Genomic DNA, 17,640 nt, shown 5'->3' on the forward strand with positions numbered 1-17,640 from the left:
TCGTTATTGTCGCTGTTGGTTTCATTTTACTCTGAATAACCGTATTGCGGCGACCGTGATTTCTCAAAATGCAGTGTGTGCAATAAAAGAAGACGCAGGTGACAATGAAAGATACTGTTTGTGAACTCGAAAGCAAAAATAGCGCAAAGATTGATGATATATAATCACGACGAGGCATCAGAGTCGGAGCCGCTACCGTCGTCGTCGCTGTTGTCGCTGGCATCATCAGCTGGTGGTTGAGGTTTTGTCAATGCATCCCGGTATGATTGGCCAAGGTAGCCGGCTAACATGCGTTTCTGAAGAAGATGTTAGAACTCATGCATAAACTACAAGGATATTCCTTTATTAGTTGTGGAGATGGTCAGTGCTTACCTTCTGGGATTCAGTCATTGAACCGACCCATGCGGAGTCAAAGCCATATTTTAATAGGTACTTGGTTACATCGGCATCTACAACATAACCAGAGTTAGAAGTGCACTACGGGAGAAGAAGAAGAAGAAGAGCAGATGGCACGAACCTTCGAATTTAACAAGTGCCTCAGGGGTAAAGCCAGGCGACCTTGGGTTGCTAATATGTAAAGTATGAGTGATAGGAAGCATAAGGGTTGATTGTGAAAGAGTCTTACCTCTCGTCCTTGGCCTTGTACATCTTCTTTAACTCCTTCAACTCAGACATCAGGCTTGACTTGAGTGATTTCATTTCCGAACGGACTTGGGCTTTAACAATCTCCTTTATCTCGGCACTCATGAGTTGCTTCCCTTCCTTTGACCTTGATGGGGGTCTAGATTTTTCGGATTTTTCTTCTTCTTCCTCGTCGATCTTGAAAGCAGCAATACCACGAGTGTTTGCCCTTGTCATCGCCTGGAGTGCCTCAACGCTAAGCTTGATGGCTTTGACATCTTGAATGAGTTTATCTATTCTTTCGGCTTGATCGTCCAATGTGTCCTGTATCGAATCGTCGGCGGCGGTTTGGTGACTATGTTGACAGTTCAGACCCCATACTCCATGTGTGTATTTATACACGAAATGTAATCGAATTGGGTGGAGAAGGGGCAGAAGGGGGCTGGGCTGTTCTGGGAGCGAAAGGGGGGGAAGGATAAGATTGTACCGTACCTGTCGACTCGGTCTCTCACAGAATTTACATCATCTACAATGCAGTCGGTATTCTCAAGAACTCTTGCAACCTTATCACCCGTGCGGCCTGATTGCTGTTCAAGCAGACTAAGCTTATCTTGAATCAACCCCTGCTTCTCAACCACATCAAGGATTGAGAAATGTTGCTGCGAAAGGTTGGTCTGGATGCGCGCAATAGAAGACAGAATCTGTCGGAAAACTCTGTCACCGCCTAGGGGAGGAGGACCTCCATTAGAGCCTGACGATGATGCAGCTGGTGTTGGTGGGCTTGTGTTCCCAAAGTCTATATTCGGACCAGCCGCGGACATTGACATGCTTCTCTTGAATGCCTTGGGGCTTGGAGGTCCATACTTCGGTGGACTTCCATTGGATGTTCCTCCACCATATGGATACATGTTGTGATATGAAGATGGCATTGAGCCTGGAGTTGGAGGATAGGGACTTGGATAGTCCAAATGAGAAAATTGATCAGAATCGGAAATAGCAGAATAGTCGGCGTAATCGTAAAAGGATGTTTGAGGCATCGATATTAAAGACGAATGAATAGATGATGGAATGCCAATAGGGATTGAGGACGAGGCCATAGCCCGGCTAGGCGAATTATGCGATCAAGCAGTCCGTCTATCTAATCCTTCCTTGGATCTCTTCTTCTTCCTTTACAAATATATGCAAAGAAGAATTCTAGTCGGAAAGGAAGGATGGGGGGTGTCGGGAACCAACGCGGTTTATATTATGTGGAAGAGCTAGAGGAGGTCCTCGAAGGAGTTCTTCTTGTTGGATAATGAATAGCTAGTATGACAGAGAACCCCGGGGTGGGATGCAAGTGGAACGTATGTAAGTATAGTCTAGGTGGTATAGTATAGTATAGTATAGTATAAAATACTAGTGTCCTGTAGAAGCTGTGGGATGTCAATAGGTATTATAATCAAAAGAAACCCCTCAGCAGGCGAGTTACAACTGAATTGGCTGTAACTTACCTGGCAGACCCGGTATATACTATATCGTCGAATGGGGGTTATCCGAGGCAAGATACCCAACAGCGAAGCGAGGCTAGGCAGATTGTGGAGTAGCTAGTAGAGTACCAGGCTTCCTGATTTATTAAGGAAGATACAGTGATGTAATAATTGCTGTCAATATCCTTTACAGCTGTCACCAGTAAGTCGCCTGAGAAAGCCGAAAGTTGAGCTTTCATTCGAGGAGGAGTTAATTGGGAGACGAGACATGATCACGCGGAATGCAGACACTACTTATTTAATTGTCACATAGAAAACCCCCAAACGATGCAGAAAGTTGGGTTTATTGTTCGAACAGAGCATAACAGAGGGAAAAGGCGGGTACGAAGGAGGGAGGGAATGGTAGTAGACCTAGTAGACGAAGCTAAGGCGGAGTCGAATCAGAGTGGGACGACCCTTGATCGATTTGAGGAGTTCGCCAACTGTGATAGGGTCACGATGCGGCCGGACCTGCCATCGTTCAAAGCATCGAGGCAATACCTGCAGGCCACGAAGTGTTGTGCTATTGGCCAATTCGAGCAACATCGCTCCGTCCCGTAGGCCCACGCCAGCGCATCTAGGTATTCGTGGGTATCCTAGAGTAGTGGTACTTGTTTGTGAGTTGAAGATACGCTGGTGTCGTTGGTATCTGTACAGAGGGATACCTGGTCATGGCTGGTTGGCTGGTCTATCCAGGACCAGTCTTGTAACTTGCCTGTCAGGCAGGACACATATATCAATCAATGAACCAGCAATATAAAGTCGGTATCAATCACATCCTGAACATACATACGCACGTACATGACATCCAGGTCCCGCCCGCTCTGTACAGTGGCATTGCATTGGAACGTTGCGCAATCAACTAGGAGATCTGGACCACGGAGTCGCAAATGTCGGCTGCCCTTTGTGAACAGCGTTCTAGCTGCACTCGCCACGATATCGGACCCCTTTTAATGGCCTCGTTTCCTGTAACTGTCTCCAAACGGCTTGGATATTACTCAATTGTTCAATTTGAAGGTGTATCACCAGGTGGACACCGATCGAGCTAGGCTCTGCTAGCTACTAGCTATGGATACCAGCAGGTGCATGTTCTTGCCTCGCATTGAAGCCTGTTTCCAGCCTGCTCACAAGCCTGCTTTGCCTGGCCTCCCCATATGGGAACTTTATTAATATGTCCATATTATCGGGGTATACACACGGTACGTACCTCGGTCAGCCATCCTCCCAGGCTAATTGACTAACACCGAGATGGCCAAAGACCATCGGTCACGGTCACGATTATGCACTGCACAATCGAATTAGGTTATAGAAGGCCGTAGACGGCATCCATCGGGCGCGCGTGCCAAACGTTCACGGATCAAAGTGCCTCGAAAGTGTTCGAGGGCTTGCAATCTGTCTGGGGAATATGTAAGTGCAGGCTGACGCGCATGAGAGACAGCAGCCAGCAGCCAACAGACAGCAGCTTCCTCGAATGTAAGAACAGCGCAGCGCACGGTTTTGAGTCTCTGCAGTTTTCCAATGCATCTTGCTCACATTTAAATTGGAAATTCGGACGAGTTCACCAAGATCCCCCGTCCGTCTGTTTGTCTGGAGCTCTCCCCCACGTATTATGTCTTCCTACCTGTCGCAAACGGTGCTAGTGCTCTTTGAGACCCACGTCCCGTGCTTGAACTGTCCCTGGTTGGTTTACGAGACAAACGACTGATCTCGTGTCCCTCGAGTTCAAGACGCCATTGAATCTGATTGATCGGTGAAGAAAGTTTGGTGAGCTGTTCGATTCGCCGATGCTGTAAAGATTTTTTTTGATACTTTAGCTCCATTTAATAGCCCGACATTTATATTTATCGATGGCTAAGATAGCGATCTTATCAAATAAAGCCGGACGTCTCAGGCCAGGCACAGTCCTTTGCCTTTTTTTTTTTTTTCCTTTCCCTCTCTTCTTTGCCCACCCTGTGTGGTAGTGGTGGTCTTCAGGGTAATTGGCCATCTTCCGGGTAAATTTGCAAATAGACTGGAACGGTGCGTCCTCGGAGGTGCATCCTGGTCGCCTTATCGATAAGTAAGCCCCAGCACCCCTCGCAAGCTAGGAAAGTCGCTTGGGCTACAATACCAATAAAAGAGGGAACATCGGCATGATGGTTCCCAACAATGGACTTAGGTGGCCGGTTTTTAACAGTCCATCAAACCGCTGACGATGAATAATAGCGAGTAGCCCTGAGTAATCATTCTTCCTAATAGCCGCTCCTATCGATGCCGCCCCCTCCCAAATAGTTCAGTGCGCTGCAGTAACGTTGAAAATTGAATCTTGCATGGCGATGGCGGGGCAAATTAAATATATTGAGCCCAGGCCGGCCTACGACTGTCCGGCCCCCAACGACGTCAGACTTCATCTTCTTAAGCTTCCACAGCCGTTCAACTCCGCCGAAGTCGTCGGGGTAGAACTGATGAAAATCGATATTAGACCTGTTTCGTAAGCTGGATCTTGTAGGATTAGTGAACATTACCTAACTTAACCTCAGAACGGCCGTAATGGGGTGTACCACGAAAGCTTATCTGCCCAAACCAAATGCAATGTTAATGTTAATATAAGATGCGAAACCCGCAAGCAAATGCCCCAATGGTCGACCGAACCACCGATTCACCCAGCGGATATAGATACTTTAGGTAGATACTTACTCCATCCACCGAATTTAACCCACAAGGAAGCTATAAACCGGCAGCATCCCTTTGAAGTCTTTGTGGCGGTCCGGTTCCGTTTGATCAAGCAGAAATCAAACCCCACCAGTTGCAGCAGCTAGCATAATAGCTAGTACGCAGCTTATCCGGTATGCGGTAAAGCGGGCAGGGCTTTTTAGTAGACTCTGCCCCTCAGGCTCAGGATCAGGCTCAGGCTCAGGCTCTGGCTTGGGTTTGGTTGGTCTGCTTGCAATTAATTGCCTGCTTGCTACATCGAGATTTCCCCAATCCCAAATTAATCCCAATTAATATTGCCCAACCGCCTAAAATATATTTCTCCGTCACTTCCCCTCTCGAGCTCATCGACAACCTCCTCCCATTTCTTCTTCTCCTCCTTCCCAGCTCGTTTCGATCAATTCTAACAATTCTCAGGTACCAATTGCCAGTTCTTCATCTCCCAGAGGCTTCCGCCCGATCCGAATCTGATAGCTAAGCCGTCACCTGGTTACTGGTTACAAATCTACCAGGTAGTGGGGTATCAACGCACTTGCCGCAGGAAGCTACGCGAGATCGATCAGAGACGCCTGCACAACTGTGCTAATCTCACCAAACATCCCATTCTAACGTCCGTCCGTCACACAAAATAACCATGTCAGCATCAGTTATCCCCGCCGGCGCAGGCGACAACAGGTAAGCAACTTACCTACATTGCCTAAATCTCCTTTATTTGGAGAGCTGTGAATGTTCTCGTCTGTTTTGGTTTTTCCGGCTGGTGGCGACGTCATTTCGTTGTCGCTACGGCTTTTGTTGCTGGTTGGAAGGGGACCGAGTGTTATTTTCTGTGGTGTCGATGTCGAGACGTTGGGTTGCATTGTTGCTAGCTGGCCAGCTGCTTGCTTTCTCTCCTGAATTGGGTAGCACATAGAGTTGAACCTTCTGACTAACGTCCTTGGTTTTTGTTATTCGGAATGGATATAGCTCCACGGAGCTTAAGGAACATACAACCATTGTCGTCTTGGGCGCTTCTGGTGATCTTGCAAAGAAGAAGACTGTAGGTTTTCCTGTGGCATACTGGAAAATTATATTGTGTAGAGCATCAACTAATGGAGCGCGCCAAAACAAATAGTTCCCCGCTCTCTTCGGACTGGTAAGCTGCGCCTCTTAATTAACAATTGAAATGATCTTCCTTCCAAAGGCTGGTAAACTCACATACATCTTATAGCACCGAAATAACTATCTTCCAAAAGATTGCAAAATCGTTGGCTATGCCCGAACGAAGATGGACCATGAGGAGTTCATCAAGCGAGTCAAGTCTAATATCAAGACTCCTACTAAGCCGATCGAGGAGCAGCTTGTTACATTTGTGGAGAAGTGTATCTATGTGTCTGGCCAGTATGATCAGGACGAATCTTTCCAGAACCTCGAGAGTACGCTTCAAAAGATTGAAGCTGGTCGACCGAACAACCATCGTATCTTCTACATGGCCTTGCCTCCCAGCGTTTTTATCAGCGTCTCTCAACACTTGAAGAAGAACAATTACCCAAAGAACGGAATTGTCAGATTAATTGTAAGGGGAAATTTTGCTCCGTTAGATTCCTGGGTTGGACCTATAATTCGGGATATTGTGATCTAACTTCTACCGAAGGTCGAGAAACCATTTGGTAAGGACCTGGACAGCTCCCGCAAGCTACAAAAGGCCCTCGAACCCGACTGGACCGAAGAGGAAATTTACCGCATTGACCATTATCTCGGAAAGGAGATGGTCAAGAACCTGTTGATTCTCAGGTTTGGTAATGAATTCTTCGGAGCAACTTGGAATAGACATCACATTAGCAATGTGCAGGTAAGGATTTACCAAACCCGTGCGTCTATGAGAACGGGGAGTTAACAAAAGTATGATTAGATCACATTCAAGGAGCCGTTCGGTACCGAGGGCCGTGGAGGTTACTTTGATGAATTCGGTATCATCCGTGATGTCATGCAGAACCGTAAGTCGCAAAGTACATCAATTTATCTATGTGCAGTGGGTTTTTAACATAGCCACGATAGATTTGATCCAGCTATTGACCATTATCGCTATGGAACGTCCACTCTCATTCTCTTCTGAGGACATTCGAGACGAAAAGGTCCGTGTTCTTAGAGCCATGCCACAGATCGCCACCGAGAACGTCATTATTGGTCAATATGGCAAGTCTGAGGATGGGTCTAAGCCTGCTTATTTGGACGACGATACCGTTCCTAAGGGGAGCAGGTGCCCAACTTTCTGCGCTGTCGCTATGTTTATCAAGAACGAGCGATGGGATGGAGTTCCATTCATCTTGAAGGCCGGAAAGGGTGAGTTATGGTCGAACTCAAATAACCATACTGTCTAGAAAATACTGATAAAGTCCCAATGTTAGCCCTCAACGAGCAGAAGGCTGAAATTCGCATCCAATTCAAGGATGTCACCAGCGGTATCTTTAAGGACATTCCCCGAAACGAGCTTGTTATCCGAGTCCAGCCAGATGAGGCCGTCTATATCAAGATGAACTCGAAACTTCCAGGCTTAAGCACTCAGACAGTTCTAACGGACTTGGATCTCACCTACAAGCGCCGCTTCAGCGATTTGAAGATCCCAGAGGCTTACGAGTCTCTCATCCTTGATGCCATCAAGGGTGACCACTCTAACTTTGTTCGTGACGACGAGCTTGACGCCAGCTGGAGAATATTCTCACCTCTCCTGCACTACTTGGATGAGAATCCTGAGGTTGTTCCCATGTCGTACCCATACGGTAAGAAAAATCAACCCTTCGTTCCAAATTTCCCATTGATACTAACACTTCTTGATACGAATAGGCTCCCGTGGACCACCAGTCTTGGATGACTTCACTTCATCCTATGGCTATAAGTTCAACGACCAAGTTGGGTACCAATGGCCAGTTCAAAGCACTGAGCTCCCGCACAAGCTCTAGGCTGGTTCCTTTATTCTCTCCATCTTGGGATTTAACTACCACTCCTGGTTAAATGCATGAAAAGGAGGAGACAACTGCTTGTGTACAACACCTGTCGGGTCTGCCATGAGATAAAGATATGGATTTTCACCATGGCATTTTCGGTCTCGAGTGTTTCATTCTACGAAAAGTACGGTTCTCTTTATTGATTATAGGAAAAGAAGGCAGGAACAGGAAATAGCGATGTGTTTCCCTCGCATCAAGGAGATGCATATGGTTTCTTTTTTATTCTTTACACCAGCTGTTTCTTACTACGAAGTTCCAAGTTCTCTTTTTCTCCACCTGTTTACTGAATATTGATTTGTATCTTATCAAATGCAAATGGCAGTCCCAATAAACGAGCCAAGCTTAAATCAAAGATTCAAACCATTACAAGCTCACCTGTCCATCAACTCATCTCTTCCCCAGGGGCACAGTTGCACATAGAGCTCCACCAGATTAGGGGCACAGAGCACACTTTAGGTAGAGACTTCAGGCATCGAGGTGGATGCAAGGAGCCGCGCCACCGTAGTACAAAACCCGTAATCCAACCGCGAATCTCGGTACCAAAGCAGGTACTCTGCAGATGAAGATACCTCCAAGATAAATAAGCTTGTGAGCTTGGGGGGCAGCACTGACCACTAAATTTGGAAAAGGCAGATCGAATTTCGCTTGGCCGAACAAGCATGCGCAAGCACACACTAGAGATAACAGAAAAGAAAGAAAGAAAGACAGAGAAGAAGAAAAACAAAAAAAAGACCAAGTTCTGATCTTTAACCAGCTGTCTGATGCGGGTAGTTAGCTGCTCCCCTGAAGCTGTGGATAAAATGACATAAGTAATTAGTTAAAGGGTGGGTCTTCCGCTGCCCGCGCTGCCCGGTTCTCGCTCAACATTTCTATGGTGTCCTCTTCCCGAAAGGAAAAGCGAGAGGCACATTGGAACGGCTTTTCCTGATATCAACCGGAACCGTCCAGCTCCCTTTAAATTAAGGAAACCTCCATTTAAAAAAAATAAAATAAAATAAAAACTTACGCCCGCGTGAGTTTAACGTTTGGGTTCTCCTTCTTCTCTTAGTGTATATACTTCGAAGCTACGACTTTATACCTCGGCCGACACCCCGTCACAGTCGTTTTTCCCTTTCCTTTCCTTTCGTTTCTTCTCGGGGTTCCGTAGGCTGGATGAGCTTCAATGGCCTCAGCAACATGGGTGGGCACGCCGTCGATACGCGGGTCCAGCAACGCTGCGCGCATGGCGCTGCTGACGGTCTGTTTGGCAGGAGTACAGTATGTAGTTCGAAGGAACCCTAGGAATTAATGACATGAGGATGTATGCTGATATTTTATATTCACGGCGATAGGTTTACATGGGGAATTGAAATGGCCTGTATGTTTTTCTCTCACTTTCGGTTCTTATCTCTCCAGCTTATGGACGGCCGCGAAACTCGAGGCTACAACTACGTCACAGCATTTCACGACTAACACAACAAAAAAAAATCCAACGATGGAACTACAGATTGTACACCGTATCTACTCTCCCTTGGAGTTTCAAAAAGCAAGACGTCGCTGGTATGGATTGCTGGACCGTTATCAGGGTTGATTACCCAACCGATAGTGGGGGCTATGGCGGATAGGTCGCGATTAAAATGGGGCCGTCGGAGACCGTTTATGATTGCGGGGACGGTTATGGTGTTTTTTAGTCTATTAGTTTTGGGATGGACTTCGGAGATTGTGGGATTGTTTGTGAAGAATGACGAGGATCGGGTGGGTTCTTCCCCGTACTATCTTTTTAAAGCGACATACGGACAATTTGGGCTAATGTACTGGTTTTGGATGGTGGTATTAGCATAAGAATGCGACGGTGGTTGTGGCGGTACTTTCGATTTACGTGCTTGATTTTGCAGTCAATGCTGGTAGGTGCTCCCGCGTGCTCTGAAGGAGATAAAGAACGAGACTGAGATGAATGGATTCAGTACAGGCGAGCTGTAGGGCAATTATAGTGGATACGTTATCGATACGACGGCAGCAGCAAGGGAGCGCTTGGGGTATGATTCTACAGATTCTTAAGTTAAGAGTGGAGAGGAGTTATGCTTACGAGGATTCATTATAGCGAGCCGTATGATTGCTGCTGGAAATGTGATCAGTTATCTTGCGTATGTTCCCTCTGTTTGCACCCTGAATAGCCACCTTTTCGGATGAAGCTGACTGGGTGGGTGGTATGAAGTGGTTCTATAGATCTGGTCGGTATCTTCGGGCACTGGTTTTTAGGAAATACTCAGTTCAAGAAACTATGTCTTATATCCTCTGTCATCCTTGGTGGGACCGTCGGCCTTACATCGTGGGCTGTTACTGAAAGAGTGTTACTATCGAGGAGGTTAGTATAGTAATATCTCTATTCAGGATATGAGAAGATTCGCTTGCTAACTAACAGAACCTCTTGCAGAGAATCCGATACTAAGGAAGGTATCTTTCACATCTTCGTAGTAATCTACCAAACACTCTTCAGCCTCCCCAATCGTATCCGTGCGATTTGTTTTATTCAATATTTCGCCTGGCTCGGCTGGTTCCCTTTTCTTTTCTTTTCTAGCACCTGGGTCGGCGAAGTCTACCAACGATACGACCAGACAAAACATCCCAAGGAGGACGGCGACCGACCTAAAGATGCCGTTGCGGATATAGCACGAGTAGGGAGCATGGCTCTCGTGCTATTTGCAATTGTTTCGCTGTTGGGGTCTATAACCCTCCCATGGATAGTAAAATCGCCTCCATCAGATACGGAACATAAACGACGGCCGCCGAAGATTGCATTGATCACAAAGATCTTGAGGGCTATCAAGCCGTTCAAGCCGTCGCTTACTATGGCATGGATGGTGTCACATATAATCTTTGCAGTTGCGATGTCTTTGGCCGTATTTGCCGATTCCTTGAAGTTTGCGACGGTACTCGTTGTTTTATGTGGAATGTAAGGACGTCTTTCGTTTTCTTTTATAATCATACTTTCGGATGATATGATAAAGAGCTAACAATGACAATTTACCAGACCATGGGCGATAACCTGCTGGGCACCGTTCGCCATGTTAGGCGAAGAAATAAACCGTATAAGCCACGGTTCCGATGCAGACCGACTAATGAGCCAATCCGGTGAAGTATACAACCGCCTCCAGCAGCTCGCCGACGAAGAAGCAGACGCAGATCACGAAGAACGACAACGGTTAAACAAAGAAAACGACGACTCTGGCTCCGATGAAGAGGACAATAACCGAGAGCTTGATATCGGTCGTACCAGCCACAGCGGTAGTAACACTCATACCCCTCGTCGCTCGGACATAGAATCTGGAAACCTGAGTCTTCGAATCCCACCGCGCAGTCCCGGCGGCGGCAGTAGCAGCGCTGTTAGTGATGACGGTACCATGTCGCCAACGCTTCATATTGTTCAAACACCTGAATTACAAACCGAAGAAGGGCAGAACTCGTCGACTGGTGAACTTGCGGGTATTTATCTTGGTATATTGAATTTATTCATTACGCTCCCGCAGTTCGTAGGGAGCTTTGTCAGTTTTGTTGTCTTTGCTATCTTGGAGCCTGGGAAGAGCCCGGAACTTGCTGAAGGGGGGGATCAAGTACCCACGGAACCGAAGAAAGGGGTCAATGCTATCGCTGTTACAATGTTGATTGGGGGGCTTGGGAGTATTGTTGCTGCATGGCGGACATGGAAGTTACCGCAGGTTAGATAAGTATGTTTCTTTGATACAGGTAGTATATATATCTTTTTTTTTCTTTTTCTTTCAATTTGCATATGGAGATGTTTAATGAATTATTTTTTTTCCTTTTTAAAAAATACTATCATATAATTTAGCGGACAGCGCTGCTCGGTGTAATGTCGTATACGTTTTTATTTTCCTGTCTGAACGGGGGTTGTATAGATTTCATTTCCATTATGCATATAATATCAAATTTGTCTACGTACAAATTACCCACTTCTAGTTGATATATTTAATAGGATATATACTACAAGACGCTCGGATCGCACAATAATAAAACAGCAAATTTAAGTCATAAAATTCATTACAGTGTACACTAATGGGGTAGAAAAGAAGTAGTGTAACTAGGTAGGTCATTACAATGTTCATAAGGCTAAATGGCGGTCAAAAGTACAGTAGTATTTTTTGTTTTCGTTCCAAAAAGACAACAACAGAAAGACAACAGAAGGCTTCGTATACGTCGTTTTCATGAGCGGAGGGAAATTCATTAATGAAGGATGGTAGTGGAAAAAAAAACAAAGCTATTCTGAGAATGAATAAGGATGAGGAAATTAGAAATGAATGCTAGCTTCTGGTGTAGCGCGTTTGAAAGAAGGAAACTTGTGAGCGGGAGGTAATGTGTACTTGTCCACCTCTTTTGCACGTTTAGTATTTATTTGTATATATTACCTGGACCGATCATTAGAGTTCGCTGCGGCTTCATTTGGAGGCAGTGTCCCTCTTTGGCCTTGATCTCTTACGTCGAATTCGATTTCTCTTCGACTGGTCATTTTTACTTTTTCTCCTCGAAAAGAAAGTCTGAACCTTCCTAAGGAAATTCAAGCCCGTCGCTCTTGCACTGAAAGGTGTAGGCTCCTACGCCTCGCGCCTCTGCAGAACTGGGGTCGTGAATCCGTACGCTTTGGTATGTCCGTGCGGATCGGTCTGGTCGACTTCGAAGTTGATGACCAAGTCAAGGCCGCCCCTGAAGTCGATATCCGTTTCCTTTTCGGCCTCTACAGGCTTGGTAATGTCGGTGTACTCGCCAACATGGCTTCCCGTCTGGTTTTCGCTGATGCGGCAGTAGTTCCTGGCAGGTAAGGTGGTATTATTGTTACGCTTCTTGCCCTTCGGATCCGTGAAGAATATTTTGATTTGCTCCTCGTGAGTGTCTCGTTGGAGCTTATGGATTTTGTTTCTCTTATTGAGTAGGTCGGCTAGTGCGTTTGGTGGAGGCTGTTTTGAGGTCATTAGCTTTCTATGCCATAGGATAGATAGTTGATGGGACAGGAACACTATTCTTACAGTATTGACGATAGCTGACGAAACGACATTGACCATATATCTGTAGTCGTTAACCTTGGGGATCTTTAGTCCCGACCTAGAGATGAAATGCCCAAATGTCCCCAAATGAACGTCACCACTAAAAAAAATCTTTAGTCTAGCGCATATAAAATGGTAATTTATTTAGAACCTTACCCTAAGAAGGTCACTCGACAGTCTTTAGCCGCAGCCAGCTTTTGCAGCTCCAAAATCAACCAATTCCTCTCTCTCTTATGACCACGGGCGGTCCAATGGTCCATCATATCTATACAACTATTAGTTTCGTATTCCCATAACAACCAAGTGAAAGAAAACCCTTACCATCAAGTAACTCTACACCACCATCAAACTTATTGAGGAATCCATTTAGTGTTCCGTCCGTCCGTTTGCTAGCAATATACTTGATCGGATCCATCAATGAAGAAGTCAAAATGTTCTCCAACCAAACTAATCTTGGGTAGGCGATAGGTACACCCAACAATATGATGAGGTGCTTGGTCTGTCCTAGTATGATCTCCTGCTCTAGTCTTTGGAAAATACGGGTATATGTTTCGTTGGTCAACAGAAGGTCACGAGTACGTTCCGTTCTGCAGTCAAGGGCCATAAAGGCCACCCTGCGACCGAGGAACATGAAGGTACTTCGTGATGGCTCTTGAATGTACGGGCCCGGCTGGGCACCGAGTACCCAACTTGGCTCTATTGGTTCGCCCTCCGACACCGTTGTATGGTGCTGGAATAGCATGTAGTATTTGAATGCCACGGTACCTAGACCAGCAAATACCGGGCAGCCATTGAATGCCTCCGGGTATGACCCAAATCCATCAATAATGTCATGGTCATCGTAGCAGTTTGCCGAAGGGATCGTAGTAGTTGCTACACCGTATAATCCCTGAGAGAACCATAGACAATAACGGTTTAAGTAGAATGTCTCTAGCTCTTCCTGGAATTCATGGTCAAATGGAGTGTTGTCCTTGACATGCTGATCCTTGATCGCGAGCCACGCCTTGAACTTTGGTGATTGCACCGATACACAGTCGTTGTAGAGCTGATCACCTCCACCAAGCATGACGTGGAAAGGCTTCTTATAGTGATTTCGCAGAACGTCTCGCCACAGAGGGTCCGGGCCACAAAATTTGTTTGGGTCTACAGCCATACTGAACCCATTACAGCTGTGGAACATAATGTTCATTGTTTGATTTGCAGCAGGGACGTAGAATGCGAGTAGCCCTCCATTGTTTACTCGGTATGCAATTCGCTGCTCTTCGGCACCTAATTCAATCTCGAGGTTGAATCGCCAGAATGTTGTACCTTTTTCAGCATGTACCTTCTCCGCCGGATAGTCCTTTGCTTTTCCCTGTCTCTCTCCGTCTTTCCTAAAACGATCGGTTCCACCGCGCTTTGGTGGATTTTTCGCTGGTCCGAAGTTATAACGTAGAGAGGGTGGCAATTCGTCACCACCGTCCCTGTTCAGGTCTGAGGTAGAAAATGCGCTCGCGCTTGAGATAGTAGAGGCACGGCGGACCTGCTGGGTTTCTCCGACGGCATTGATTGCTGGTATTTCGGTAACTTCGTCCGCAGGCGCCGCTGGGTTTGGTATTTCACCACCTTGTCCGAATAGACGTATATGTGGGATTGGCTCATAGGTCGACTCGTCGTCTTTAGTGACGATGAGAATAGAGCCACGCCATATCTCGAGTCCATCTTCTTGCCGCAGGCCGGTATAGCGAAGTAACGGTCCACATCTGATTTTCAAAGGGGGAACAAACCCAGAAGATACTATAAATTGTTTTAATTAGGGCAGCCAACCAATAGACTTGAGAATCCAAACTTACTAGGCACGGCAGGGACGTCAGGTCCTTCATCGACCAACTCGAGGTCGCTGAGACAGACATGGGCGCAATTTGAGGGCCATTGAGGCTCCTCTCCGACATCTAGATACAGCCCTTCTCGATGCGGTAGAGGAAGCTCGCCTTCCTTTTTATGGTGGTGGAGATGGAATCGTCCCTTATGGCGATCTACGACCTTGGGCTCAATTCTAGACGGCTCTCCATTGATGGAGCGCCCATTGATACTCCTGGCTGATACGGGCGTATGGGATCCCCCCGAACGGCCAGTAGGTGGAGGAGGTAGAGTATCCATGACTGCGAATCCGATTGGTTCCTTGTGTTTTCTGACAGTTCCCTGTTCCTGTTCTTGTCGAGCTCGTTCAGCGAATGATGCAGAATAGCGACGCTTGCTTTCCGATGCTTGAGACGGCGTAGAGAGAGAAGCAGACCGTCCTACGTGACTTGGTTTGAAAGCCGACGGTGGTGATGCCTCGGTTCCCGTGGGCGAATCGGGATGGGCAATTGCAGTTTGTTTGGAAGGAACCTCAGTGCTTCGCAAAAGCCGCTGTGCTTGTTTTCTAGAGAGTGTTCGCGTGACTCCAGTGCCGTTCGAAGTAGATTCTGGACCGATCAGGCCTTCTTCTTTACCAATCCGTTGGAGTTCAAGCTGCAGTTTCTGCAGGGGACCTCGATCGTCGGCTCTAGTTAGACGTGCTATGATGTCAGCGGAAATAGGAACCAACCAACCGGCAAGCAGGGAATAGGGAATAGGTAATTACTTTGATAGGAGAATGCAATCCAATGCAAGAAAACTAAATTGAACTAAGCAAGGGAAAAACACAATAAAGACAGAAGGAATTTTTATAAAAAATAAAAATTTAAAAAACTAAGAATGGAATGAGGGGGTAAGAGGAGTAGTATTTAATTCTCACCTGGTGAAGACGGGCTTAGAAGCGTTCAGGGAGCTTCTACGCGGCTCGATGTTGGGCTGGTGTTTTGCACTTGGGCTGCGCTGCTGCTGCTTGGCAGCTGTCGCTTCTCGATAAGCTGCTGCTGCTGCTGCCACTGCCGGGGAGGTTGGTTCTGGTTCTGATTCAGTCTCAACGCGACCTTTCCCTTTTCGCACACGTAATGCTGGCGGGCTGTTTCCCGTCGCACTTCCACTCGCAGTCACAGTCGCGGTCGCAGATGAGAGCTGGCGCCGATGTTGGGAATGTGAATGAGAATTCGTCCGAGGCGATGTTGATGGGGATGATAAAGAAGCTCCTCCAATGCTCGCGTCTCGTTGGGGAATGCGGATGTGATGAAGCTGACGCTGCTTTCTGGGAGGGGACGGGTTCAAGCTCGATTCGGGATCCATTCTCTATTTCAATCTCTCATTCAACCTCGCTCGATCCAAAACTCGAGCTCGACTGACCTCCAAAAAAAAATACGAAAAGAAAAAAAAAAAAAAAAACGCCCCGATCCAGAGCTGAGGAAAGGCTAAAGGAACAGCTGCCCTTGTTCTAAGACCAGGTGAGATATGCACCGTCGTTACGTCGACGTCCCAGTCTGCCTTAGTTCCACTCGACAGCGGATTTCCTTGATTTCTTCGTCTGGGATTGGTTCGGTATTCGGTTGACGAAGAGTCCTCGACTAGTTTGGATCGTGGTTCACAATTGCTCGATTTGTTTTAGATTGCGCATCTACTTTTTCAAGCTCAAGAGAAAGGACGAAAAAGAAGTCCATGGCTGGAAGGGGCGCACGGCCTGCAGCCAATCGTTCGGTCTTGACAAACCATGCATGGTGATGTCTATCCCTCTACTTCCCAAGTCTTGTCCGCCGGCAAACTCGGTCTGAGGCTGGAAATTTTTCAATCAGCTCGCTGTTGGATCCACAAAAATTGCAAAGTTGCAGACAAGGACGAAAAAACTTTCTATCGAATCGTTTTCATTGCATATCACATCAGTTTATTATCAGTCCTGAAACCACGTAAGCTCTCGCGCTATGATGCTTACCCGGCTAGATCTCCGCCAACATGAGGGAGCGAATATGGGAGATACATGGTGCGATGGTATACTTCCATGGATCCAACTTAAGATATCTCAGAAGAACCATACGGATCCACCCTCATGACAAATTTAGGCCTGGTCGTACAGCACCTGCCACACATTCCCAACTTGCATTTTTGTCTCCTACGTCTACCCATCACCAGGCCCAGCAGAGGAAAAGCCGAGATGTCACGCGGGAATAGTCGAAGGTCTGCGGCAGATGACATCGACGCTTATTTCCGTTGTTGATACCAGTGTTTGCCATGATTTTCTCGGAAAGCGGGAGCAGGGGTCCACTTTCACCAGCCTTCCATCGGCAAACTTAAAAGATTGCTTACTATGTATGGTAGGTCGAGTGTGGCAGGAACATACTGAGAAAAACAAAACAAAAAAGCATCTTCTGGTGATATAGCTATAGGCTCGCTTGAAGAGGCCGGTGTGAATATGTCATTTATTAGTTAAGGGTACCGGTTTTCAGGAAATACCTACTTTGGAACTAGGTATATATCGAGCACTTAAGTGCTTGTATATACCACCGAGCTCTCTCTATATTATAACCTTACCATTTTCCACCTCATCTCGATATCCCATATATCAATTTTCTTATCACACATATCAATATCGGGATAGAGCTTATTAAAATAGAAGCTTTGATTCATTACTTCAAAGATGCAACAATTCCAACAGCTGAAGGTGAATTATTGTGCAATCGATTAATATGGTCGGCGTTTGCAATTGTATACTGTGTATGAGTTCCCTTTGACATGCTATCACTTGGTACAGCTGTATATAGAGTATATACTTCTAAACACATCTCTGGTGGTTATTCCGGAGCAAATGATGTTGTTCACAGAAGTCGTTCGGCTCATTTAATGCATTTTTGAACTTCTAGAACTCCAGTCCGGGGTGCATTAATCTCTCGGATACCGACCACGTTGGCGTTACTGTGCATC

At 46.5% G+C, this 17,640-nt stretch overlaps 4 protein-coding genes across 4 annotated transcripts; 2 read left to right on the forward strand and 2 right to left on the reverse strand.

The window, feature by feature from the left end:
- Positions 1-164: 164 nt before the first annotated feature.
- Positions 165-1,718, reverse strand: AOL_s00078g130 (uncharacterized protein; the record flags this gene model as incomplete). The annotated part of the gene is made up of 5 exons (XM_011123393.1): positions 165-296; positions 373-449; positions 518-567; positions 626-976; positions 1,114-1,718. The coding sequence occupies 5 exons, from the start codon at positions 1,716-1,718 to the stop codon at positions 165-167; spliced, it is 1,215 nt and encodes a 404-aa protein (XP_011121695.1).
- Positions 1,719-5,451: 3,733 nt separating this feature from the next.
- Positions 5,452-7,753, forward strand: AOL_s00078g131 (uncharacterized protein; the record flags this gene model as incomplete). The annotated part of the gene is made up of 9 exons (XM_011123394.1): positions 5,452-5,492; positions 5,781-5,853; positions 5,929-5,949; positions 6,025-6,369; positions 6,448-6,645; positions 6,706-6,790; positions 6,852-7,136; positions 7,202-7,573; positions 7,638-7,753. The coding sequence occupies 9 exons, from the start codon at positions 5,452-5,454 to the stop codon at positions 7,751-7,753; spliced, it is 1,536 nt and encodes a 511-aa protein (XP_011121696.1).
- Positions 7,754-9,391: 1,638 nt separating this feature from the next.
- Positions 9,392-11,502, forward strand: AOL_s00078g132 (uncharacterized protein; the record flags this gene model as incomplete). Its single annotated transcript, XM_011123395.1, has 7 exons — positions 9,392-9,532; positions 9,615-9,681; positions 9,742-9,813; positions 9,879-9,921; positions 9,993-10,142; positions 10,212-10,730; positions 10,809-11,502. 7 exons carry the CDS (start codon positions 9,392-9,394, stop codon positions 11,500-11,502), a joined length of 1,686 nt encoding a protein of 561 aa, XP_011121697.1.
- An 882-nt stretch (positions 11,503-12,384) lies between these two features.
- AOL_s00078g133 (uncharacterized protein) lies at positions 12,385-16,017 on the reverse strand (the record flags this gene model as incomplete). Its single annotated transcript, XM_011123396.1, has 6 exons — positions 12,385-12,744; positions 12,814-12,931; positions 12,988-13,096; positions 13,153-14,607; positions 14,664-15,358; positions 15,590-16,017. 6 exons carry the CDS (start codon positions 16,015-16,017, stop codon positions 12,385-12,387), a joined length of 3,165 nt encoding a protein of 1,054 aa, XP_011121698.1.
- Positions 16,018-17,640: the final 1,623 nt, after the last annotated feature.

This window comes from Orbilia oligospora (genome assembly GCF_000225545.1).
Source record: "Orbilia oligospora ATCC 24927 unplaced genomic scaffold scaffold00078, whole genome shotgun sequence".
Classification (NCBI taxonomy): domain Eukaryota; kingdom Fungi; phylum Ascomycota; class Orbiliomycetes; order Orbiliales; family Orbiliaceae; genus Orbilia; species Orbilia oligospora.